This window comes from Amphibalanus amphitrite, unplaced genomic scaffold (genome assembly GCF_019059575.1).
Source record: "Amphibalanus amphitrite isolate SeventyFive unplaced genomic scaffold, NRLGWU_Aamphi_draft 001740F_arrow, whole genome shotgun sequence".
Taxonomy (NCBI): Eukaryota; Metazoa; Arthropoda; class Thecostraca; order Balanomorpha; family Balanidae; genus Amphibalanus; species Amphibalanus amphitrite.
In genome coordinates, this window is record NW_024883233.1 from 43,273 (window position 1) to 68,712 (window position 25,440).

Below are 25,440 nucleotides of genomic sequence, written 5' to 3' on the forward strand. Positions count from 1 at the left end.
CTGGGTGTCTGCGTCTGGCGGACTCGGTCTGTTTCGTCCGGCAATCATCATCCCTGTGTTAGGACTGAGTTGTCAAAGGAGGCGGTCCGTGCTTCAGGTTATATAAGTGAGAAATATATTGTATTTTGGATAACTTCATTTCGAAAATTAATCTTAGTTTTATGGTGATTCTGCCTTCGTGATTACCAGATATGCTTGCATTTTTAAGTAGTGCAACTCAGATTTTGCATTATCCGAACAGTCTGAGCTGCGGTCTGAGCCATTCCAGCCGTCTAGAAGTGCTGCTAAGCACGTTCCTTACTGCGGCAAGAGCTGAAGACTTATCCTCTTACCCAAATCTGGGTCTTATCTCTGAGTTATTGTCTAACTCCAAACCAGAGCTGAGTCAGAACTGCTCTGTCTTTCCAAACAGTTTTCCTTTTTTGTCCGCTGCTAACTTTTCACAAAATTAAAGCCGACCTTCGGCGCGCCGCCCGGCGCTTGATAATGCCGCGTCGGTCCGTAGCATTACGTCCCATAATTACCAGCGGTAACAGTATAATTTTTTACCGCACCTGTCCTACCTACATGCAGCGTGTTATATTGTGAGCGCTGCAGGCAGGCTCGGCTGACTTTATGTTGCCCGTAACGGCACTCGTAAATGCCGCGAATCACGCCCGTGCGACGGTGTTTCGTGTCTGGGCCCATGTGGTCCCGATCCCGGAGCATTGGCCTGACGGCTGACCTGACTTCGTCGCCTGCGTCCACAGGCAGCTCGGCGACACTCGGTCCCGGCCACAGACCAGCGAGATGGCGCTCTGGCACAAGGTGCAGCAGCTGCCGGAGGCCTCCCTGAGGAAAATCTACGGCGAACATTTCCCGATCGAGGTGCGCCACTGCCTGGCGCCCTGGATCGAGTCCAAGATGTGGTGAGTACCGAGCGTGGCCACCGGCCGGTGTTGGTGGTGCAGCGCCGAAGTGGCAGGGAGCCGCCGGACCGGCGTGGGCCGCGTCCGTCGTTCCCGGTAGGCTGTGGAAATGTCAGCGGTCGGGTGAATGGTGCGCGCCGAGGAGCGCCTCCACATCAGTAGCTAACAGGTGGACTGGGTATCATACTCGTGCATGTGCGGGATGGCGGACCGGGCCGCTGCGCCGGCCAGCCGAGTGTTGTGTTTGTCCGAGGGCCCGCTGCGGTGGGTGGAGGCCGGTGACGTAACCGCCCCATGGCCGTCTGGGCGTCACGATTATACCGAATGGCGGCCGTATGAACGCTGAGTACCATCAGCTCGCCCGTCAGCGGGCTGCGCGCCGCTCTAAAACGTCCATTCCGTCCCGGAAGCGGCGGCAGATTAGAAACTGAGGCGGCCGACAGCGCTGCGCCGCCGCGCTCAGTTTGACATTGTGGTGTAGCACAACTAACCGGGAGCGGTGGAGGGCTGGTTGCCGGGGTGCCTGGTCTCGTTAGGGTGGGGTGAGGACAGTGACCCATGCGGTTTTAATCCCGCATTGATTTATGTCGGCCATTCATTTGGGGCACACTCACGCGGCGGCTTTTATGGCGGCTGGCGCAGCATGCGTTTGTACGGCGCGGCAGCGCGGCATGCCGAGGAGTTATACCGTGCTCGACAGCCGTATGACAGCGGCTGAGCGTGCGGCCATTAGCGGCCGTTCCAGCGGCGGCCCGAGGCCCGCAGTGGGTCCATCCCGCTGCCCGGCTCGCCGCCCAGCCGCGCTATGTGCAGCTGGAATGTGGAGGATCAAAGCAGCGCTCTCCTTGATGTGAGTCACAGCCGTCCAATTGGTTGGTTTCCCGGCGACCCACGTCGGTAGCAGGTGGCCGCCCATCAGACCTCGCGCCGGGCCGGGGCGCAGCACTACTGATTGATAAACACGGGCACGCTAATCGAGAATGGTGGAGGGGGATGCATTAATTATAATGGTAGCTCTCCAGACTCAGAGAACAATATAGGCATTTAAATCTTTTTACCAATTCAAAATATGCTCAAGAAATAAAGCTGATGCCTTCAATTTGTTATGTTGATGCTCATTTTCCTTTGATTTCTAGTTATTGGAAATAATTGTATTTATTCTGTGCTCGTTCAGCTTCTGGTATTTCTTAACCCTCGCCGGACCTATTGGTTTTCCACATACGCGTCGGCCGAGGGGAGGGGTACGACCCCCCCCCCCCCTCGCCGTTTCGCCCCTGGTGGAGCTAGCGCGTCGCGGAAAAAACAAGCGTGTGCGCCGTTACGAGACGCAGAGATTGGTACCCGATTTTAAGGTCCTAGGTCAACCGGTGACCTCTGAGGTCAGGTCAAGTGCCCCAGGATACGGCTCAGTTTTTGGTGAATAACTTCGCAAAAAAAAAACGGCCGCAGAGCCGCGATTTTGGCAGCATCGTGTTCGCCTCGCTCAGGCGCGTCGAATGATATACTTTTTGTTCGGGTCAGGTCAACTTAGGGTGTTGACCTCAGGTCAAGGTCAGGTCAGCACCCCCAGGTCACGAAGCTGGTCGAAAGAGGTCATGTCGCATATCATTCGATTCGGCAGGTCTTCCCGAGTCCATTGGTGGCTTTCTCGACTCGCTAGCTCAATTTGGTCGGGAGTTATTGACGAAAAACTAATATGACCTTGATGACGTCATAAATGACGTCACGGAAGGTCAACATTGCAAAAGTGACGCATCTAACCTTGCAAGGAGTGCATCAAATCACGATTCTGTGTGCTTGAGATAGTTGGAGATCGTTCCCGGCGCCAGAATAGCAGTTTTCATTTTTCCCCATTGACTTAGGTATAATGGTGAGGTCACGAAAATGACCTGACCTCATATGACCTTTAGGAAAAATCCGAGATATACAAGTTGTGAGACTCATAATGGATACTAGATCCTGCAAGTTTCATTTCCCTGTGACTCTCCTCTGGCAGTGAGGGCGTTGCGAAGTTGCGACATCTGAAGACCGTGCAGAGGTTCACTTATGACGTCATAGGTCAGTGACCTGACCTGACCCAAAAATGCGGTTGGTGTCAAAAGATGCGGCTTGGATCAAAGGTCAGGTATGCCAAGTTTCAGCTCTCTATCGCCAGCGTGTTCGGAGCTATCGCGAAAAAACCCTATGGGGCACCCCACCCCCCCCCCCCCCCCCCACCCTCGGCCGGCGAGGGTTAACTCGGCGTTGCAATTATGGCGCGAATCAGGCTGCTATTCTGAGTTATGTATCCATGTATATAACTGCAGTGTGAAATGATGTTCGCGAGAAGTCATCTACATCATTGCATTTGCTTCCATTATGTAATTCGTCCCGTGGAACACAGGCTAGGTTGGAAATGATGCATGCCCCTGGTTCCAATTGCAAGTTTTGTTCACATTACATAATGCTGGGTGCAAATCGAATAGATCAGCCTCCGGACTGTATACCAGGCGCCAAATACGTCTGTAATGTGATCACCAGAGGAGAATCGGGCCTGTCCCATGTGAGCCGGATATCAAGCTCCATCTGATAAGGGCTGGGCGCCCGACCAGCGCCTGTTGCCGGGCGCGCCGGACCGTTTGGTGTGGCCGTCCCCGTGCCATATCCTTCAGCGATTTGACAATCTTATCTGGGATCCATAATCGAAAGTCATATAACCAGCTCGCTCCTCCCAAAGATATACCCGTCACCTTATCTCCATTTTACTGGCTCCTATCGATTTGCAACTTATGCATTGCCCATTTCTTGAAATGAGCTTTGCTGATGATTCCTTTGTTTGATCGTTTGCTACTGCATTATTACCGGTCGCTGGTGTTGCCGCTACCTCGGTAAGCCTGACCCTCTCCTCCCCACTATCGTGACCTCTCATTGTTACCTACTCCAACCTGGCTCTGACCCCTCCATGACCTCTCAGCCCTACTGTGACCTCTCACCGCCACCACTTTGTCCTCCAACCCCCCATAATGATAGGTGGCTTCACTGTGATCTCCGTGACCTGTGCCGCTGCCGTTCTGTGACCTCGACCCGCCCGGTCGCCGAGTATCGTCCCTTGGCCTGTGCGCCGCTGTCGTGTGCCGTCCTGTGACCGCGGCCGCCCTCCCGCCGTGTCTCCGCAGTCAGTTCCAGGAGATTAACCCGGACGATCCGACCCACGAGCAGTACGCTAGCCAGTTAGTGATGGCGCTGATCGCCGAGCTGGAGAACAAGGCCACCTCGCTGCCCAGCACCGACGAGCTGTTCGTCGTCAAACTGAAACTCACAGACTGCGCCAACATGTTCAAGGTGGGCCACGACGAGGGGTGCGCCGGATCTAGTGGGAAGTTAATTGAGCTTGCATGAATTTACACTAGTCTCGCTTGTTTAAAAATATGTAATTCATGACGTATTGACGTATCCATTCACTCACGAATAACAATGTCTCGTGACTCTTTGAAGGACTCTGTTGAATTGTTGTCGAATCTCTGTTGAATTTTCCATTGTCCCATGTCGGCCTGCCTGTCGGTACCGGTACCAACCATCCTCTTCCCCTGCTGCCGACCCACAGTGATGCAAATGGGGCATGCAAATGGGGCTCACGAGTGGCCATAAATACCGAAAAGGCCCAAATTTCAAGTTCACCTAATTGAATAAATCGTAATATGGCCAGTCAGGCAAATGTTTGGGGTGTCTGAAAAACATGACTTTCATGTTTTTGTCAAAACCGGCCTCGTGTATGATTGTCAGAAGTCGTGACATTTTCTATGTCGTAAAATGACTGTCAGATACTCGCAACTTCAAACGCCGCTAGCGTGCGTCCATTTCATACAAATGACAAAAATTATACATGGCAATGATCCCCAAGGTCTGCTGATTCTAATGCAGGGTCACAAAAAGCTGTATCTCTTTTGGTTTGGCGTTGATCTAACTATTTGTCATCATGTTGCAATCGCAGTTTTTTATTTAAAAATATTTGCTTTCGTTTCACCTAGAGCAGTTTACACAGTGTGTGCCCGTTAGTGCACAATACCATAGCATTCCCTAATCATTTCTGAGCCGCACTGTGAAAGAATGAAGGCGCTAGCACAGGGCTGACCGGCGCTACTAAAGTTTTCGTCCGTTGCGGTCGGGTGCCGCGGCGCGGTGGGCAGCCCGGGCGGCCGCGCCGCGGGCGGACGGCCTCAGCGGGAGTTCTTCGGTGCATCCCTCTGCTGTTCCTAAACGAAGTGTCCTATCGCCTCGCGACAAAAACCAATGGATTGCTCTTGACAAGATCTCGCGAGTGAGCATATTACTTTTGACTTCAGGTCAATATTTGACCTACTTATAGCAGTTCAAAGCTAAACGTCTGTCGAAATTGCGATCCGCGGTGAAAGCAATCCGCCCCGACCGCGACACCCAACCGCGCCGGACAAAACTTCAATAGTGCCGGTCTGCCCTGTGCTAGCGCCTTAATTCTTTCACAGTGTGACTCAGAAATGGTTAGGGAATGATATGGTATGGTGCACTAACGGGCACACACTGTGTAAACTGCTGTAGGTGAAACGAAAGCAAATATTTCTTAGTAAAAAACTGCGATTGCAACATGATGACAAATGATTAGATCACCGCCAAACCAAAAAAGATGCGGCTTTTTGTGACCCGGCATGAGAAGCAGCAGGCTTAAGGGATCATTGCCATGTATAATTTTTGTCATTTGTATGAAATGAACGCACGCTAGCGGCGTTTGAAGTTGCGAGTATCTGACAGCCATTTTACGACATAGAAAATGTCACGACTTCTGGCAATCATACACGAGGCCGGTTTTGACAAAAATATGAAAACTATGTGAATTCAGATGCGCCAAACATTTCTTTGGTTAGCCATATAGCGATTTACTCGGTTTGGTAAACTTGACTTTTTGGTATTTATGGCCACTCGTGAACCCCATTTGCATCACTGTGCGACCCCTGGCTGTTACGTCGTATGTGTCCCGATATTCCTCTCCTCAAAGTTACTACGCTGCCCTTTAGTTCCGTCCATATCCGCTGATCTCAATTCTGACTACTGTATGAGGCTCCTGCTGCTCTGCGCCTGTCCCGGGTCCCAGTCCATCTCTGTATGTGCGGTGCCCTGTGCTGTGGCTGACCACTGGCGGTCCATCTCTGTATGTGCCGTATGCTGCTCTGTGCTGTGGCTGACCACTGGCGGTCCATCTCTGTATGTGCCGTATGCTGCTCTGTGCTGTGGCTGACCACTGGCGGTCCATCTCTGTATGTGCCGTGTGCTGCTCTGTGCTGTGGCTGCCCACTGGCGGTCCATCTCTGTATGTGCCGTATGCTGCTCTGTGGCTGGCGGCTGTGACGCCGCCCGGTCTCGGTCCCCGGGGCCGCTCCGCCGGCGGAGGCAGCGGTGCCTTATTGGACAGCCGTCCGACCGTGCCGGCGGCGGCGCGCCGGCTGGCGTCTCCCCGGGGAAGTACCGCCGCCGACCCGCCCGGTCTCGGCCGGCTCAGCCCTACTCGGAACAGGACCGGCCGCGTGTGGCGGCGAGCGGTCCAGCTCGGGCCATCAATGGAGCGGGGGCTCTCCGCCCGGGGCAGCGGCTGGCTGGATCGGTCCCTGAATGGAGCCGGGGAACTTCGTTGGCAACTGCGGGGCGCCAAGGTTTTGTGTTTACGTTACTATGTTTATCCAGTGAGGTCGCAAAAGTCACGCTCAAGTTAATGGGATTGAACAATGCCCATCATGTTTGTGGATGTGAAGTGTTCGGGATGAATTCATAATCGTTCATCAGCTGCGGGCGGCTCTGAACTGAATCTGGTGGTCGTAGTCGGGTCAGTGGGTCCGGTCAGCCGTCGGCCGGGACCGGGGCGCTGACGCCGACTGAATGGCGCCCTGTTCCTGACCGGCTGCCGTACTGGGCCCCTGGCGGCGTATTGGAGAGGTCAGGGCCATTGACATGCGCGCTGCGTATTAGGGCAGCGCCCGATGCCACGATTCCTGGGACGATCGAGATCGTAGGTCGGCCGTCGATACCATGTGGGGAAGGTCTGCGGTATGCTGGAAGCTTTGGCAGTTCACTGCGGTAGTTCAGTTAGTTTTTAACCCTCGCCGGCACAGGCCATTTTGCGTCCTTCGACGGCACCAGGGGGGGGGGGGGTTGGTACGACCCCCCTCGCGTTTGGCCCCTGATCGAGCTAGAGCTTCGCGAAAAAAACAGCGTGTTGCCCGTCACGAGAGGAAGCCGATGATACCCAATTTTAAGGTCCTAGGTCATCGGGTGACCTTCCAGGTCAGGTCAATGACCCGAAAACCGGGAAAATCGGGACCTGTTAGAAAGTCGTAAAGTGTGGCTGCTATGGGGTTTTCCGGGGTGCTGATCACGAAAATCGTGTTAGTTTTGATCAGAGATGATGTATTAAAGCATTTAGACCAGGTCGGGTCAGGTCAACCGGTAGGGGTTGTGACGAGTATTCGTAATACGTGTCAACCGCCTCTGACAGCTTCGTAACATGTTACGAAGCACCAAAAATACTTCGTAAATGTTCAAATGGTTGCTAAATTCGAATTCAGCTCCAAAAACTAGCCTAGAAACATGTAAAACTCGAAAAAGTGAACCGAGGTCACCCGAGGTCACTAAAGGTCAATGACCTGACCTGACCTTCAGGTGACCTTGACACCCACCCTAATGTATGGGAGTAACATCAAATCATATGTTTGAACGTTTGAAACCACGAAAAGCTTGCAAACGCGCGGCTAATGCGAGCCGACATACGCCGAATCGCGATTTCGGCCAAACATGGTCTCGGAAAAGAGGTCAAAGGTCATTGGGGTCAGGGTCATGAAATTTTCAGGGTAGGTGTAAAATTGATCAATACGAGGGTACTGAAAGTTTCGTCGCGATCGGCCGCTTTTTACGCGAGTTATTCGCGAAAAACCTTAGGGGGGGTTGCATCAACCCCCCCCCCCTGTGCCGGCGAGGGTTAATTATCATCTTTGGCGATGCATGGGTTGCCGTAACAGCTCTGTCGGATTATTCTGCTCATTATTCCGCGGTGCAGCACTCACCAAGTTTCTATCTGAATTTGCTACTTTCTCCCTCTTTGACCATTGTCTAAAAATAAGCCCACGTTGTGAAAACCACTGCTGTCCGGAAAATAGGACCTTTCATTGGATTGATTGGAAAATTGACAGCCGCATTTGCTCGCATTCTCATTCACGGAACGGGGCTAACTTGCCTAACACAATTTGGCGGCCAGTAACTCGGCATCCCACGTGTATCCGCGTGATTGCAGTGCCATTTGGGCGCCTCGCTCCGCGGTCCGTCCGGAGTTATTGGCTAATGTGGCTCAGACACAGCCGTGTGTGGAGCTCCGCAGCACGTGTTTACCATCGATTGCATAATATGTATCTGTTAGGGACGTTTGTGGGTGTCGTCAGTGCCAATGTCTCTCGTGGTGACTGGGTGTTAACCTACCTTTAAACACTACCGTCTAGACTGTTTTCCAGGTTTCGTAGTAGCCCGGTAGTATGCAGTGGTAGTGGCTTCATGAGGACATATGTGCGTTGTGGCTTTGTGACGAAGGTGTGTGTATTTTGTTGTCGCTTGTCTGTGTAGCTGGTTCCACTGCTATATCGAGCCTCCTGCGTGCGGTCCCTGTTTTGCTAAAAGGACCTAAAATAGTGGCGGGGCTGCCGACCATGTTATATGCCCGTCTCTATGTATGATTTAGGTTCTGCTGATACCTGCATCCCTCTTCCACTTGTTGCTGGGCTAGGCTTACTTTAGCTGGATATCATACGCTTGTAGTTACAATGGTCCGATAAACGTGGCCCATCCGGTGGACTGTGGGCTGTAACTCTTCATATTGTTTTACATTTTGAGCTCTGAGCCCAGCTCTCCTGTAGCCATCAGTTGTCATTGACAGTGTTCGTCCTTGTTTCAGGCGCGCTACCCGCAAAACTCGCTCTCGCTGGTCCGTATTATTCAGCACGCGCTCAACTGGGAGCTGAAGCTGGTCACACAGCACGAGGTACGTGGTGAGGGGGCTGGGACTCCGGGCACATGATTGCCGGCGGGACGGCAGTGTGGCGGGCGGCGCTCCACCCCGCGGCCGCCGGGACGGCAGTGTGGTGGGCGGACCGGGGATCTACCCGTCGGCCGCGGCAGTCGTTGGCGGCAGTGTGTCAGCCAGGCAATTTTCTCGCTCGGCCGCCCGATTTACATGTGATGTCTCCACATCCGGCGAGGCCTGCAGGAAAAGCGTCATCCAGTATGCATATAGGCAATAAGGCTTCATCTGGGGCGCAGAAAAAAATGCTCTAAAGCTTGACATGGAGGCACTAATGTGTGTTGGGTTAAAAACGTGACATGTGTTTTGTCTCGTCGGACAGTGTTCTGGTGGTGGCCGTCTGGCGGTGGCTGACATTCCGTTCTGTTTGACGTTTGGCTGTGTATTTCCCGGCCGTTTGGCGGCGTGTGACGCCCGCTCCGTCCCCCAGACCGGTCTGCAGGGCATGGCGCCCGGCGGGATGGCGCTCATCCCGGACACGGCCTCGGAGATTATCCAGCAGATCCAGTACCTGCGACAGCGCGTCCACGACGCCGGCGAGGACTACGAGAAGATGAAGCAGGAACAGGAGTCGTTCGCCATCCAGTACCACGAGTGCGCCAAACTCAACGGTCAGTCGCTGGGAGGTGGGAGAGCTGCGGCAGAGGAGGAAAAGACTTTGCCCCTATTAGACTGGAACGGACTAGTCAGCTAGTAACTCCTTGTGCTTTAATTTAGTAGCTCCTTATGAAAAGAAAACGCCAACTGCAGCGATAGCAAACTATGCAACATGCATGCAATAATAGTTAGCTGCTTTTTTATCGAAAGTAGTTGCTGCGTGGTTGAACTTTAATGTAGAAAATATATTGTTGCATCGTTTTGTTCTCTTGCCCACATGTTTGCCATTTCTGTCAGTTATTTAGGCTGAAAGGAGCTTCGCTCATATTTCACTTTGAGGTTGATAATCATTCATAAATACCGTTTTCTGTCTTACGTGCGTGCCCAACGCTCAGAAATAGCTTCAAAGGACATACAGCAGTGATGCGCTAAACGAACGAGTGGTCTGTAAAATGTTCATTGCTCATAGCCGTGCATTGTGTGTGAAACGTTTTAGAGAGCAATCGCAAGGCTGAAATTTCTGACTACGAAGACTTCCTATCCCTGCATGGGATGAGACTTGAGAGAAGTGTTTTGAATCCACAAACTAACGGGAGCTTTCTGTTCTTCATTACAATGCGATTTAAAACATAGCCGGATAAGAACTGAGGAAAACATAGCCGGATGAACAACTGACGTCTTTATGGTCATGCGCCGTCTTTACAAAGCTGGGCTGTGCTGAGTTGGTAGTTGAAGCCTTTTGCGATCAGCGATACGTTTTTTTTTTTTTAGAAGTTCTGTAAATAATGGATCGGAAGCTACATCACATTCTGTGGAACCCTGGACAAGTTCTGTGTATTTAATTTACATAGCGGTGACATGCAACCCTCCATGCCGGTCTAGACAGTGCTGTAAGCGACAGCCATGGCGGCCCACCTGTGGCCGCGCCCCGTTCATTATGTCCCGGTGGCGGCGGCGCGGTAAGGTGGCCAGACTGATGCCAATCGGGGACCGTCTGCCGCATGTCCGCACGGCTGGTGACGCGGTAAAAAGGCGCGCTGTACCGTCGGCAGTCGGCCGGCTGGGCTGTCACGCAGGGCGGCCACAGGGGCCGTACCCCGGACCGGGGCGGCGACCGACGTGGAACGACTGGCGGTGGGATCACTGTGGTAGTGGTAGTGGTGTGGTGCCGGCCGGGTGGGCGGTCACCGGCTGGTAGAGGGAAAGGAAAGCGCGCCTGCTTACTGCTGAGACGCCGGTGCTACCTGGTGCCAAGCTTTGAAATGAGTGAAGTTTTCGTATTATCCGGTAACTTATGATGTGTGTGATATGCTAGGCATCCCCTGAATTTTTCGGTCGATATACGCTGAGCTTTTCATTTACCTTCCTTTTATTAGCCGTCTGCTTTAGCACAGGGATGTTTACATGCATAAACATTGTCATTGTTTCTTCCGCTTCCTCCCTTCCCCTATCTTTCCATTCCTTCTCGCCGCATCTGCTCCCGCGCCCCATCTGCGCCTCACTCGCTGGCTCTCCAGCCCTTCTCTTCACCCCGCCCCATCTATCACCCTCGGGAGGCTACTTGGTAATGGGTTCGGGGAAGCGCCGGCCGGCCGCCCGACTTTCTTCGCCGCTGTCGGCGGGCGGGGTGGGTGGGCGGTGGGCGGGGGCGGGCGGGCGGGGTGGGTCGGCGGTGGGCGGGGGCGGGCGGGCGGGCGGGTTGGCGGTGGGCGGGCGGGCGGGCGGGCGGCGACCTTTTGCCGGTCTCCGGCCCGGGCAGCCGGGAGACATTGCTGCAGGCCGTCTGCTGTTGACGGGAAGGCGGCAGCGCGGTCGGTGTACTACATCCTCGGGGTATGGGGACGCCGGAGGCACTGCCGCTGCTGCGGGGGAAATGGAGCTGGGACGACATATCATAGCCTGATTGACTGCATATGATTGTGGCAGTTTGAAACCAATAATTCAGACTTATGCTGAACATTCCGAGAAGAAAATGTTCCGCGACCGCACTTACCACTATATTTGGTGGAAATTAGACATTAATGTGCTAGGTGAAATTATATGGCCAGTGAGTAGTGTGCTGAGCGTCCGTAGAATAAAGCGAGAGATACTAAGGTCAGGCCAGTTGCGCTCATTTTGTGTTCGTTTACGTAATGCGTGTTTACTGTCTGTGGTCATTATCTGTGAGCTGTGGCCCATTGAGCCGGTGTGTCGGTGGTCTGGACACTGTCTGACCGGCCGTGTCTGCTGCCTGGTCACTGGCTGACTGGCCTCGCCTGCCGCCCGGTCACTGACGGGCTGTCTCCGTGCGCCCACAGCCACCCTGCAGCACATCCAGGGCCAGCGCGGCCAGAACCCGCTCGGAGTCGAGCAGGAGAAGGAGCTGAAGAGGAAGAAGGAGCTGACAGAGTCCACCCTGACGCAGAAGGTGGGTTTCGGAGTGGAGACCCGGGGAGGGAGGGGGGACGCTACTCTGCCATCGGTACGGCTGCCGGCTGAAGCGGTTACGACGCCGCGCCACTGACTGCAGTAAACAGTCGGCGACGTGTTGACACAGACGGACAGTACACAGCGGCCACTCGAGCCGCCCCTATCGGCCGGCCGCCGCGAGCTACCGCCGCGAGCCGCGCGGTGCAGACTGGCCGCGCGGTTACCAGCCGCCCAGCCCGCCCTACGGCGAACATGGAATCTCGCCATTCACGGAAGGCGTGGGCGGGGGTGCACCCATGACGCAGTGTGCTGGGAACGGAGAGCCATTTGCCAGGGAACGAACGGCCGAGGTAGTTATTCACAGCGGTGACGTCAGTCAACAGATCACATCGCAGCTCACGAGCTGTTCACGTCACGGAACGCGTTTGATTCGGAAACTGACGGCCTGTGAGTAGGCGCTCCTTACGGCCTTTCCTGGCCGTCTCGTCGTTAGATAATTATCTGAGATTTTATGGCGATATCGCCGCTATAAAATGGCCGGTGCGCCCCGATTGCATGAGCTCATTCGCCGGTACGAACAGGACCCGGCAGGCTAATGGCGGGCGGCTGGTGTGTCGTGGCGCACGACTGCGCCAGTGACCGGGTCAGCGCTCTGCCGCCGCGGACCCGCTGACCCGGCCACCGGGCCGAGCCCGGGCCGCCGCTGCCGACGGCCGCCGCGCTCCGCCGCACCGACACCCCGTCAATATCCCGCTTCCACGAAGGCGAGTGCCGGTCGTCGGCCGGGCTTCGCAGCTCGGCGTCAGCTCTGCCGGGCCGCCGGCGGATGTGGCGGCCGGCGGCGGCGGCTGACGGACCGGCAGCGCCGAGCCGTGACAGCTGTCACACATCAGACGGCCGCTGCGCCACACCTCTGATCACATGTCCAGGGCGCGCTGCAGTACCGACCCCCGCCCTCTGTCGCGCTCTGCCGGCCCTCCGCACACACACAGACACGTGCGCGCTCACATAGGGTCCGTCAGTCCCAGCGGTCGTCCCGCTGAGACGGTCCGGAGAGCAGCTATCGATCCCGGCGCACTGCCGGGCCGCGCTGTACGCACACACTGCCGGCGGCCAGAGGCAACCCCAGGCCGTCTCTCGGCGCTATGGGCGGGGACGTATTGGATTTGCACGACCGAATGTAGGGCAAGGCACGTGCTCTCTTTGTGGATGGAGAACGCTAAGAATTGCAGCAGTTGGCAATGCTGAAGTTCAGCATTGTTCAGCAGCTGAACACCAATCGGGTGAATGTTAAAAGCGAATGTTTTCTAAGCATGTTTTTTTTTTCATTTTTATGTTTTGCTGCTTGATTTACCAAATTAGCAAACGTAAACAAACTGTTACCCCGATTTTAAGTTCTCAGGTCAACCACCCCAATGTTACGGTCTCAGGTCAACCGGTGACCCAAGTGCTCCAAGGAAGGGGTTTGGTTTTGTTAAATAATTTTGCCGAACTTGGTCGCAGAGCCGCGATTTTTCCTCCATCGTTTTTGTCATGGCTAGGCGCATCAAATGACAGGCTTTTTGTTTGGGTGAGGTCGACTTAGGGTGATGACCTGTGTGCCGTTGCGCGTATGTGACCGTTGTCCTCGCTCCCGGCCAGGTATCTGGCCTGCTGCAGATGCGCCTGGCGCTGGCTGACAAGCACAAGGAGACGGTCTCGCTGCTGACCCAGGTGCAGTCGCGCGTGCTCGACGAGGAACTGATCCGGTGGAAGCGTGAGCAGCAGCTGGCCGGCAACGGCGCGCCCTTCAGCAACAACCTCGACCAGATCCAGGAATGGTGAGAGCGAGCGACCCGGCCGGCGGTCCCTGGTGGTGGTGTCTCTCTTGTTGCTGGTAGTGCTGTGTTCGTAATAAATATCTCACCTAGTTTGTCTGCCGTTCTCATAACCCTAGTACTTGCTCTGGCCACAGGGGTCGGTAATTTGTAAGTTCGGTGGTCTTTGATTTATAATTCCTTCCTCGTTGTCGAACCTTAGTCGTCTTTCGTGCCCCGAAGGTCCCTGTGTCTGACGCCTGCCGTCTCCGTGTGCCCCTTTAGGTGCGAGGAGCTATCAGTGATCATCTGGGAGACGCGCCACCAGATCAAGGAGGTGGAGCGGCTGCGGCAGCGCGTGCCGATCGACCCGCCGGGCGGCGTGGACATCCTGCCGCAGCTCAACCAGGACATCACCCAGCTGCTCTCATCGCTGGTCACCAGGTGGGACGATCACGGGTCAGGAGACGATTACTGGGACGATCGTGAATCCCGCAACGATCGGTTCAAAGGACATCTATTGGAGAACCTTTGGGGATGGTTAGGCAAAATGGTAATAGCGTCTAGTGTTCGTAAAACTGAAAACACCAACCTCAGTCGTCCTAGCAGAATTTAAGCCACTGCTTACAGGAGCCATGGTTGCCTGTCAGGGTGTTCTTCCATCTTACGCCGCATCCCTGCGCGCTCCGACAGCACGTTCATTATCGAGAAGCAGCCGCCGCAGGTGATGAAGACTAACACGCGGTTCACGGCCACCGTACGGCTGCTGGTGGGCGCCAAACTCAGCGTGCACATGTCGCCGCCGCAGGTGAAGGTAGGTGATACCGACCGACCGACCGGCCTGCTCGCACTCCCCGCCCCCTCGGCAGCCCGGCGCGTCCGTCCGTCTCAGAACCCGGCGTCACGTGTACGTGTGCCGCGCTCACCGGCGCGTTTCACTGTCGATAATAAGATCTATTTCCTGCTAACTGACTGTTAATGCGTCGATGGATATGTGCGCGCATGTATATGCCCGCTGTTGATTCTGAACGGCGCGGTTGGCATGGTAACCTGACTGGATCAATCCCGAGCGTGTGCTCTCGGGGGAGACGCGAGGGCCCGCCCACCGCTCCCGGGTGGGGCGGCCGTCCTATGGCGCTCCTGGGACGGCAGATAGATGAACTGGGACGGAATTACGTACATACACGGTGCGGAGAGGAATGGTCCCTCCGAATGGTATTACCATGTGTTTTTTGTGTATTTTTTATTTTTTACGTTTTTTTTGTAATGGTGTAGTTTACTCACTTGCTGGCGGCTCAGAGACTAGATGCAATATTTTGTTTTTCTCCAACCATTTTTGCTTCCTATCGGCACATATGTTTTATATCTAAGAGCCATGTGTTGTACGAGGAGGGATTGTTTGGATGTGAATGCCGCTGATCGTGTGTGTGTGTGTGTGTGCCCAACCGCCAGGTGACCATCATCAGTGAAGGTCAGGCCAACCTGCTTCTCAAGAACGACAAGATGAACAAGGGAGACGCCAGCGGCGAGATCCTCAACAACACTGGCACCATGGAGTACCACCAGGCCACCCGCCAGCTGGCCGTCAACTTCAGGTCCGTGGCAGACGGAGCTGGGTCGGGGCGGGGCGGCTCCCTCCTCCTTCCCTGCGCACCGCTCGCCGTGCGTCATCCGTGACGCACGTCAGAGCTGTGCGGTCCTAAATACGACATGCGATGTCGGTTCTCGATACTGGTGCCTATCTCGGTGTTCGTAATTTGCGAGGGCGCTGTTTGCCATGGTAACCTAATGCGACGCAGCGCGAATACTTACAGAGAACTTGTCAGCAGCAGCAAACGATACGCTGCCGCATATTTTGTTAATTAACGCTTCTGGTTAAATGATGGTTGGGGTTTCTCTTTTCTGCGATTGTAATAATGGTAGTGGTTTGACTGACACCTACGCATTTCTCATTTAGTTACCATTTTTTTGACCTGCCAGGCAGTGACCTGACGCTCCGTCGTGTCTGTACTAACGCCTGCGCCTCTCTGCTCCTTTCAGAAACATGCAGCTGCGCAAGATCAAGCGCGCCGAGAAGAAGGGCACGGAGTCGGTGATGGACGAGAAGTTCTCGCTGCTCTTCCAGTCGCAGTTCACCGTGGGCGGCGGCGAGCTGGTGTTCCAGGTAGGCCGCCGCAGCCCCGCTGTAACCTTTTCCCATTGACCGCGGCGTGCTCGTATTGGCCGACATTGAGCCAGTGGGTCTGTGATGCTTCTCGCGAACGCCGGCTTCTCGTTTTTCGCTCGACATCCGTGTATGCTTCACGCACCGGCGCTGGGCTGTGATTCCAGTCATCGCCCCGTGCCGTCCGTCCCTACCTCTGTGCCACCGGAGACTCGCTGTTCCAGGCGTCACCCCAGCCCTCGCTCTCCCTGCCCGCCAGGTGTGGACGCTCTCCCTACCGGTGGTGGTGATCGTCCACGGCAACCAGGAGCCGCACGCCTGGGCCACCGTCACCTGGGACAACGCGTTCGCCGAGCCGGGCCGCATCCCGTTCGCCATCCCCGAGCGCGTCTCCTGGGCTCAGGTGGCCGACGCGCTCAGCACAAAGTTCAAATCGGCCACCGGCAAGCCGCTCTCCGAGGACAACCTGCGCTTCCTGGCCGGAAAGGTGTTCAGGTGAGTTCGGCGGACCAGGGTGAACGCGGGGCGGTGCGGCAGTGGGTGTGAACGTGTGCTGAGGGGTGTATGGATAGTGGTGTATTTGACCTAACTGACTGGACGTCTCCGTGTGGTTGCCCTGCAGGAGTCCGCACGTGCAGGACTTCACCAACATGATGCTGACGTGGCAGCAGTTCGCCAAGGAACCGCTGACCGACCGCAACTTCACCTTCTGGGAGTGGTTCTACGGCGTGATGAAGCTGACGCGCGAGCACCTGCGCGGCCCGTGGAACGACGGCCTGGTGATGGGCTTCGTGGGCCGCCGCCAGGCGGAGGAGATGCTGCAGCAGCGGCCGCACGGCACCTTCCTGCTGCGCTACTCGGACTCGGAGTTGGGCGGCATCACCATCGCCTGGGGCGCGCACGAGAACGGAGGTACGCACAGCGTACATGGGATACCGGGGAGGCGGACCGCGGCTGGGTGGTGGCTGGTGGTCAGGGGACTGTGAGCTGTGTTGACCTTTGTCTCGTTATGTGACTGTAGTACGCGCCATCGGCACTACACTTGTCAGGATGCAGGTCTTGATGCGCTTTCCCTCCCCGCAGAGCAACAAGTGTACATGCTGCAGCCGTTCACCAACAAGGACTTCGCGATCCGCTCTCTGGCCGACCGTCTGTCGGACCTGAAGCACCTGATCTACCTGTACCCGGACATCATCAAGGACCAGGCCTTCTCCAAGTACTACACGCCCATCAACAGCAGCAGCAACACGTCCAACAACGGCTACGTCCGCCCGCTGCTCGTCACTCACGTGCCGGGGTCAGTAGGCCGCGCGTAGTCCACACATCGGGATTGTGTGTCAGGAACTGACGCCGTCGTTTGCAGATATGCTACAAACATAATGAAGCTAATAATTGTTAATTGCATATTTGGTAAGGAAATGACATCAAAACTGGTTAATTAGATTTGCTCCTCAGTCTGCGCTGATGTAATGTGTTAGCCGCTTCCAGGTAAGGGTCGATAAACTCAGTCACAAATCCCGCTGTCCTTTCCGTGCTGGCCGCCGTCTCATTCCGTCGGTCTGACTGTATTTTGTGCCGCCACTGGCACACAGGTGGTCGGGTGTGGGTGGCATGGACAGCTACCCGAACACGCCGCAGACGTTCTACTCGCCGACATCGCCCGACAACACCAACCGGGACACGCCGTCGGTCAACTCGGCCATCTCCGAGTCCGTCTCCACGTGAGTAATGGGACAGGGAGGGCAGCGAGGGTAGTGGGGGGTAGGCGGGGGTAGAGCCAGCGTAGTAGTTGTAGAAGTAGACGCTAGAGCTAGAGTTGAGCAGATGTAGATGTAGGCTCCTGAGTGCGGGAAGGGACAGGCGCGACTGGAAGGAGTTTCTACGATGGGATAAGACAGATGATATCGGTCAGTGAGCTGACCTCGGGTGGTTAAGAGTTGACCTCCATTCATTACGCATATCAGCGGCTTGAGGATATTTTGCGATAAGTTAATTCGAAATGTGTTGTTATGTTGAAGTAAGTATCGTTTTGTCTGATTATCACGTTTCGACTTTTGTTTCCTTAATCAATTTGTTTTGGTGTGAGACGGTACTGCACCGTTTTTAGTGTCTAGAAGGCTCACCTTCCTCTGGCTGATTTAAAAGCTTTGTCCCTCGCCTGTGACAAAATCCACGTATCTGATACCGCCCGTCCTACAGTGCTCGGAGGTCCTACGTCTTTAAGAACTTTTAATGCCCGGCTATTATAGCAGTGTTAGGCCGCGTTTTGCAATAGCTGCGTACCCCTCTCTCCAAAAAAGGTGATCTTGGACTCATTCAACGCGCGCTTTTTTTTTTCTCTCTGAGTAACTGTCTTTGCCAGAACTGTAAACAGACACCGGTAACTGGAATCAAAGGAGATCGGTGATTCTCTTGCTTGTTCCTATTTTTTTCCTGACATAGTTATTTTCCTTTGTTCTCAGGATAAATATATTTTCTTTCAATATAAGGGTCGTGAAATGAGTACCTAGTTCTCTATAGCTAATTGGATCTATTTGATCTGTCAAACCCGTAGTGCCCGCTGCTCAATTCTGCCCGTCGCTCCGCTCTGTTGATGGTTGACCTGTTGTCCACTCTACGGCCGCGTGTCTCCGCGGTTCCAGTCTCCAGTCCTGTATGGAACTGTAACGAGTCGTCGGCGACACGGCCGGCCGCGGCCGAGCTCCGCGCGCCGCCCCACACGGCCGACCTCTGTGAGTCGACCACCGAAGCGCCGGGGCCGCGCGCCGCCACTGCTGCCGCCCGGCGCCACTGCAGGCGCGCGCGGGCGAGTGACGGAACTGACACTGTTGGCGTCTGCCCGCGGCCGGAGACGCGCCACCGCAGCCGCCCAGCCAACCGAGTACCTTGTACGAAGCGGGTCGCGTCGAGCGATGTTACGCCTGATTCAGAGTTTATCCGGGCGCCGGCGGCCGGGCGGTCTCGCCGTGCTTTAAGCCGCCGCCGCCGACGGTCGGCCGGTCGGCGCTGTAGGTGTGCGGCGTTGGAGCGGGCCGGGCCGGCGCCGGGGACGCGCGCGGCCGCCGCCGATCTCGCGGCCGCCGCCGGGAGCAGCGGCGGCCGTCTGTGTGTCTGTCTGCGCGAGTGTGTGTGTGTGGTGTCTCAGTGTGTCCGCGTGACTGACTGTAGCGTACGGTAGCGCAGCGAGCCGGGCCGCGTCCTTTTCGCCTTCAGCTGTTTCTCGGTCTCCTCTCTGTCTGTCTGGGGTCGTCTGTGCTTGTTGACCGCGCGCCGGTGCGGTCGCGTGGCGTTGTTCACTGTCGCTTGCGCGCGGGCGCTGCCGCCGCGTGGCTTTTCATGTGATATGTAAGTGATAGCGGCAGTCGTGCGGCGGCCGCCCCGCCGCCAGAGGCCGACTGTAGAGAATAGAGGGGCCGCGCCGCCGGGTGGCTCGACACACACACACATACACACCAAATTGCCGTGACGCTGTTCACATTCCTGGCCGGCGCGCCTGTGCCAAGCGTCCGGCCGGCCGGCAGCACTCCGGCCGGCCGGCCCGCTCAGCGCACATTGGTCGGAAACGCTCCAGCGAGAGGCCAGCGGCCTTTCTGCAAAAGTTTTTTGCTTGTTATTCCACAACTAGTGAAGCAAACTTCATGAAACTTTGCATACTTTCTCTGTCATATGTAAGCTATCATTTGGATGTCAAGCACTAAATATATGACGTGAATCTGTTAAGTTATGACGTCATAATTGAGTATAATACAGGATCTAGCACCACTTTAAGTCAACAAGGGAAATTGGGAGCTGCTATTCGGGCACCGGGAATGGTTTCATACACTCCTTGCAAGGTCCAGTGCTTGACTTTAGCATTGTTGACTTTGCATGACGTCATTTATGACGTCACTAAGGCCATGTAAGTTTTTCGTCAATAACTCCTGATCAGATGGAGCTAGGGAGTCGGGAAAGCCACCATTGGACTCAGGAAGACCTGCCGAATCGAATGATATGCGATATGACCTCCATCAATCATTTTCGTGACCTGAGGGGCTCCGACCTGACCTTGACCCGAGGTTAACACCTTAACCTTCGCCGGCACAGGGGGGTTGATGCAACCCCCCCTAAGATTTTTCGCGAATAACTCGCGTAAAAAGCGGCCGATCGCGACGAAACTTTCAGTACCCTCGCATTGATCAATTTTACACCCACCCTGAAAATTTCATGACCCTGACCCCAATGACCTTTGACCTGTGACCTCTTTTCCGTGACCATGTTTGGCCGAAATCGCGATTCAGCGTATGTCGGATCGCATTAGCCGCGCGTTTGCAAGCTTTTTGTGGTTTCAAACGTTCAAACATGTGATTTGATGTTGCTCCCATACATTAGGATGGGTGTCAAGGTCACCTGAAGGTCAGGTCAGGTCATTGACCTTTGGTGACCTCGGGTGACCTCGATTCACTTTTTCGAGTTTTACATGTTTCTAGACTAGTTTTTGGAGCTGAATTCTAATTTAGCAACCATTTGAACATTTACGAAGTAGTTTTGGCGCTTTCGTAACATGTTACGAAGCTGTCTGCAGAGGCGGTTGACACGTATTACGAATACCCGTCACAACCCCTACCGGTTGACCTGACCTGACCTGACCCGACCTGGTCTAAATGCTTAAAGACATCATCTCTGATCAAAACTAATACGATAATCGTGATCAGCACCCCGGAAAACCACATAGCAGCCACAATTTACGACTTTCTAACAGGTCCCGATTTCCCCGGTTTTCGGGTCATTGACCTGACCTGGAAGGTCACCCGATGACCTAGCACCTTAAAATTGGGTATCATCGGCTTCCTCTCGTGACGGGCAGCACGCTCGTTTTTTTTTTCCGCGAGGCTCTAGCTCGATCAGGGGACAAACGCGAGGGGGGGTCGTACCAACCCCCCCCCCCCTTGTGCCGTCGAAGGACGCAAAATGGCCTGTGCCGGCGAGGGTTAAGTTGACTTCACCCGAACACCAAGTATAGCATTCAACGCGCCTGAGCTAGACAAACACGATTATGCCAAAATCGCGGCAGTGCGACCATTTTTGGCAAAGTAATTAGCCTAAAACCGAGCCCGTGCCTTGTGGCACTTACCTGACCTAAGAGGTCACTGGCTGACCTAAGACCTTAAAATCGGGTACTACCTAATTTTTGCGTCTTATAACGGCACACAAGCTTGTTTTTTTTCCGCGAGGCTCTAGCTCAATTAGAGGCGAAACGGCGAGGGAGTTGTACCAACCCTCCCCGGTCAATGTAGAAAACCAATCGGTCCGGCCAGGGTTAAATACCGGAATTGTGATCTAATGTAAAAAGACGGCCCAAGGTAACCCGACGTCAGTGACAGGTGTCCTATATTTGCAGCGTCTTATGTTCACGAAGGTTTCAATTTCCACTTTCTTCAGCCGAGTGAAGGCTGTCAATAGCAAGGCTCTCTAAATGCAAGCCGTAATCGCCACGCAATATGTGGAAGGCTTTTGATGTCAATGCATACATAAATGCATACATAAAACGCGCTTTTCACAAAATTCATAAACTCAAGCGCATCTGTTTTTAATGACCAGTCAACTACGCATGGATGCGTGCAGGCCACACAGGTCAGCGTAAGCCGGGCGTGGCGGCCGAGCCGAAACTGGGGCGGGGCGGGCGGTAGTTGGGTAGGAAGAGCGGCTCCTGCAAATTTTGCGCAAATATGCGCAGTTAGCTTTTATGTTGCCCTGGTGTAAATTTAAATCCTACTTCATCTCACAAAAAAAATCAGAGTGGAACTAGATGGGACTACCTGTTGTTTCCTTACCTAAACTTTGCAGTTATATTCCAGAATCACTGTAGGAGAGCCTTCATAAAAAAGCTATAGTACATCTTAGTTAGGGAAAAAGTATACCAAAAATTTTGCACTGACCAGTCGGCAACTTCATAACGAACATTTTGATGCATAATATGTGGGATTTCAATTTGGTGTCTATCAGCAATAAGACTCTGAATATCCGGCTCAAGAAACCTCTTGCTCCGCGTCAGTTTCCGAGTTCTGGGATACCCCATCTTCGGGGGCTGATTACAGCTATTTTTGGTCACCCGGATTAGTTTTTTTGGCCTAAGTATAATAATTTGATCAATTTCAAATCGATCTATATAAAAAATAATCCGAAACTCCGGAATCGCCCTTGGCCTCTCGTGAGGGCGTTTCCGACCAGTGTGCAGCGGCGCGCTAGCAGCGGGCGAGGTGCGATATGTCTGTGCAATTCGGGAACGTTGTGATACGCGTGCATATTTAGAGCAGATCACACACTGAGCGAGAGAGTTGTAGCGCGTAGGAGGCATCGGGAGGCCGGGTGCGGCCGGCGGCTGTCATTGTTATAAGCTCATCCGTGTAGTTGTACAAGGCGGCGTGCCCGCTGGCGTTTTACCGGCCCGGAGCTCACTGGACAGGAGCGGTCACCGAGCGGCGTCGCACAGACTGCCCGTGAGCTGCGCACGCCGGGCGCGCTCTGAAAGACACCGGCGCGACGACTGTGCCCGACGGGCGGCGCAGCCGGCCGTTCCGATGTGTTGCTGTTGACTGTGTGCCCGTGCCGTGTCCAGATCGGCGGCCCGGGCGCGCCGCTGTCTTAGTGTTAAGCACCGCACTACACCGTTTAAGTAAGACTATTTTAAGTGTATGTGCTGGTGTGTCGCTTGACGTACTTTGAATATGCATATAATCAAAACAAAAAATCACGGCGACTATTTTTGACTGTCTGTGTGTGAGTGGGTGAGAGGGCGCGCGAGTGTGCCGGCGCACCACGTGTGTGCCGCGCGCCCGTCGCTCGCTCGGTGTCCGCGCGCTCGCGCAGTGTGTGCGTGTGTCCGTGTGCGTGTCGCACCGCCGCTTTCCGCACCGCTCCGCTTGTGTTTTTGAGCCGTATTCGGAATCATTGGCCATAATACACCGGCTGGTGTGTGCCGCTGTGTGGCTGTCTGTCGGACTGGGTCAGTATTGTGGAGGGAGGGAGTGGGCGGACGGAGCGCCGCCGTCGGCCGCCGGGCCGCGCCGGCCGGCCAGCGGACCGCGCTCACCGGACGGGGGCGGCGGCCGGCGGGCGGCGCTCGGCCGCCGCCGCCGCGCTCCGCTGCCCGCCCGCCCGGTGACCGGTCCGTCTGTCTGTGCGGCAGGTTCGCCACGGCCGACGGCGACGCCAGCGACATCATACCCGACATCGCCATCCTGGACGACATGCCCATGGACTTCAACAACATCAACGACTTCCTCCAGTCGGTCGACACCAAACCGCCCATCTTCGGACTCAACCCGCCGCCGCCCATGTAGGCTCAGTGGCGGCGGAGGACGAGCGACCGGGCGGCCAGCGCCGCTCGGCGCCGCCGCCGGTCCGGCTCCGAGCGAGCATCTAACAAGGTGGCGCGGCGGGCGGCTGTTCAAAGTTCAGGTAGGAGCGACCACTGCCCGCGCCGCGCGCCGGCGACTCGAGATGTCTCGCCGCCTTCCCCGCCCGGCCGGTCGGCCGAGGATTATGTTAAGGTAGTGCTAAGGAGCTCTCTTTCTCTGCGCGGGATCGACAGACACCCTGTCCGGTGACCCAAAACGTTTCAAAGTGCGCTTTCATCTATTCCATCGGCGCGCCCCGTCCGCTTGTCGTCCAGGCTAGTGTTTGTATAACGTTTTGTATAGATGACCGCCTAGTGTTTAGTGTCGTTTCGACGTGATGGTCGCTACAAAGCTTTTGGAGGAGACGCTTGTGGAATAATTTAGTATTGAGGCTCTTGTCTCCTGCTCCCTAATCTATACTGTCATTTAGACGGTGCATTTTACTTGAGCTCCATCTTGTCCTCTCGATCATGTAGGTTAGTGATTTAGTGGCTCGTCCCGGTCTTTTCCGTGTCCGTTTGTGATGTCTCTTTCCTGTCCTCCGTTCCGATTTGTCTGGTTCGATGTTCTGGCCGGCCGGCGCGGAGCCGGTCTGAGTAGATGACTTCCCTGGCGGTGCGGCGCGCTCGCCGGTCGCAGTAGGGGCGCCGTGGGACCGGAGTGTGCCGGTGCCACGCGCCCAGGCCTTGCCAGTCCCTCCAGATGACGCCTTGCGGGGCGGGCTCGCGGCGTCTCGGACAAAGTGCACTTAGTCCCGCCCTGGCGGCGCTGTGGTGCCACACAGTCCGCGGCGGAGAGAGCTGTACCTGACCCTCGCCGGCCGCAGAGGTGCGGTAACGGAAACGTAGGGGACAGAGACGCGCACAAGTTTGGCGCCGATATCGGAATTATACGGAGAGCGTTACGGGAGAGAGAGAGAGAGAGGGAGAGTGAGAGAGAGGACGGAGGGAGCGCCGGAGGCCCGGCGGCCATGCGGGTCGGTGCCGTAGGGTACGGTGATGTGACCACCGGTCGGTGCCGTAGGGACGGTGATGTGACCACGGGTCGGTGCCGTAGGGTACGGTGATGTCACCACCGGTCGGTGCCGTAGGGTACGGTGATTCGTCCACCGGGGCAGAAGGGTCCGGTGATTTGTTCGCCGGTCGGTGCCGTAGGGTGCGGTGATTTGTTGACCGTTGTGTGTCGCCAGAGACGCGGCGTCCTGGTTTGTTGTCTCCCTTGGTTGTATCCGGCGTTAGCTGAGGGCTCGGGTGGGCCCCGGATACGCCGGCGCTTGGCTTTGGTTTAAGGAGCTGCTGCCCGCGCTTATTACTAATCCGTAGCTGGTTGTTTGTTGTGCGAATCGGCGAGGCCATTGGAGGAAAAGGATCCTCCGAGAGAATACAGCTGACTGCTTGGATCTGGCTTTCGAATGCTTGTAGTGTAGCCTGCTGTAGAAGTCAAACTGCCTGTAACCGCGAAGGCAGACGTCGAGAGAGCTGTAGCGTCGAGCTTTGTAACTATCTGCCAACGCTCATGGAACAAGAGAACTAGAGCACCGCAAGAGCCATTTCGCCGTGGCCGTGAACAACTGAAGTGTCATCGAACCTCCTCGCCGACTGGAAACCAGGTAAGTCCTTACATTATCATAACATTGTCTGTTCGTGTTTCACAAACTGCTGCCATGCATTTTACACAATGAGGCCAACGACGCCATAGCTGCGCTGACTTTCGACTCTAGGGCGATTCGTCCCGGTGCTCTGCCACTGAGTAGTGAGCAGCCACTGCAGTGCGCAGTGAGCGGCACTCTGTCACTGAGTAGTGAGCAGCCACTGTACAGTGAGCGGCACTGCATACTGCACAGTGAGCGACACTGCACACTGCACAGTGAGCGGCACTCTGCCACTGAGTAGTGAGCGGCCACTGCACAGTGAGCGGCACTCTGCCACTGAGTAGTGAGCAGCCACTGCACAGTGAGCGGCACTCTGCCACTGAGTAGTGAGCAGCCACTGCACAGTGAGCGGCACTCTGCCACTGAGTAGTGAGCAGCCGCTGCACAGTGAGCGGCACTCTGCCACTGAGTAGTGAGCAGCACTGCACAGTGAGCGGCACTGCACAGTGAGCGGCACTCTGCCACTGAGTA

The 25,440-nt window shown here is 55.5% G+C and overlaps 1 protein-coding gene across 7 annotated transcripts in view; it reads left to right on the plus strand.

The window, feature by feature from the left end:
• Positions 1-25,440, plus strand: part of LOC122374925 (signal transducer and activator of transcription 5B-like) — an 85,605-nt gene that overhangs the window by 24,563 nt on the left and 35,602 nt on the right. For 4 of the 7 annotated variants that reach the window (XM_043353985.1, XM_043353988.1, XM_043353986.1 and 1 more), the window contains exons 3-17: positions 750-908; positions 4,064-4,229; positions 8,851-8,937; positions 9,407-9,587; positions 11,871-11,980; positions 13,624-13,802; positions 14,064-14,222; positions 14,472-14,592; positions 15,231-15,373; positions 15,819-15,942; positions 16,202-16,437; positions 16,565-16,854; positions 17,026-17,239; positions 17,535-17,663; positions 23,108-24,717. In XM_043353985.1, the coding sequence (XP_043209920.1) occupies positions 790-908; positions 4,064-4,229; positions 8,851-8,937; positions 9,407-9,587; positions 11,871-11,980; positions 13,624-13,802; positions 14,064-14,222; positions 14,472-14,592; positions 15,231-15,373; positions 15,819-15,942; positions 16,202-16,437; positions 16,565-16,854; positions 17,026-17,239; positions 17,535-17,663; positions 23,108-23,261 (2,412 nt within the window). In that variant the 5' untranslated portion in view covers positions 750-789 and the 3' untranslated portion in view covers positions 23,262-24,717. Of the gene's footprint in view, positions 1-749; positions 909-4,063; positions 4,230-8,850; positions 8,938-9,406; positions 9,588-11,870; positions 11,981-13,623; positions 13,803-14,063; positions 14,223-14,471; positions 14,593-15,230; positions 15,374-15,818; positions 15,943-16,201; positions 16,438-16,564; positions 16,855-17,025; positions 17,240-17,534; positions 17,664-18,584; positions 22,897-23,107; positions 24,718-25,440 lie in introns of those variants that run through there. The other 3 variants (XM_043353989.1, XM_043353990.1, XM_043353984.1) reach the window with 2 other exon arrangements.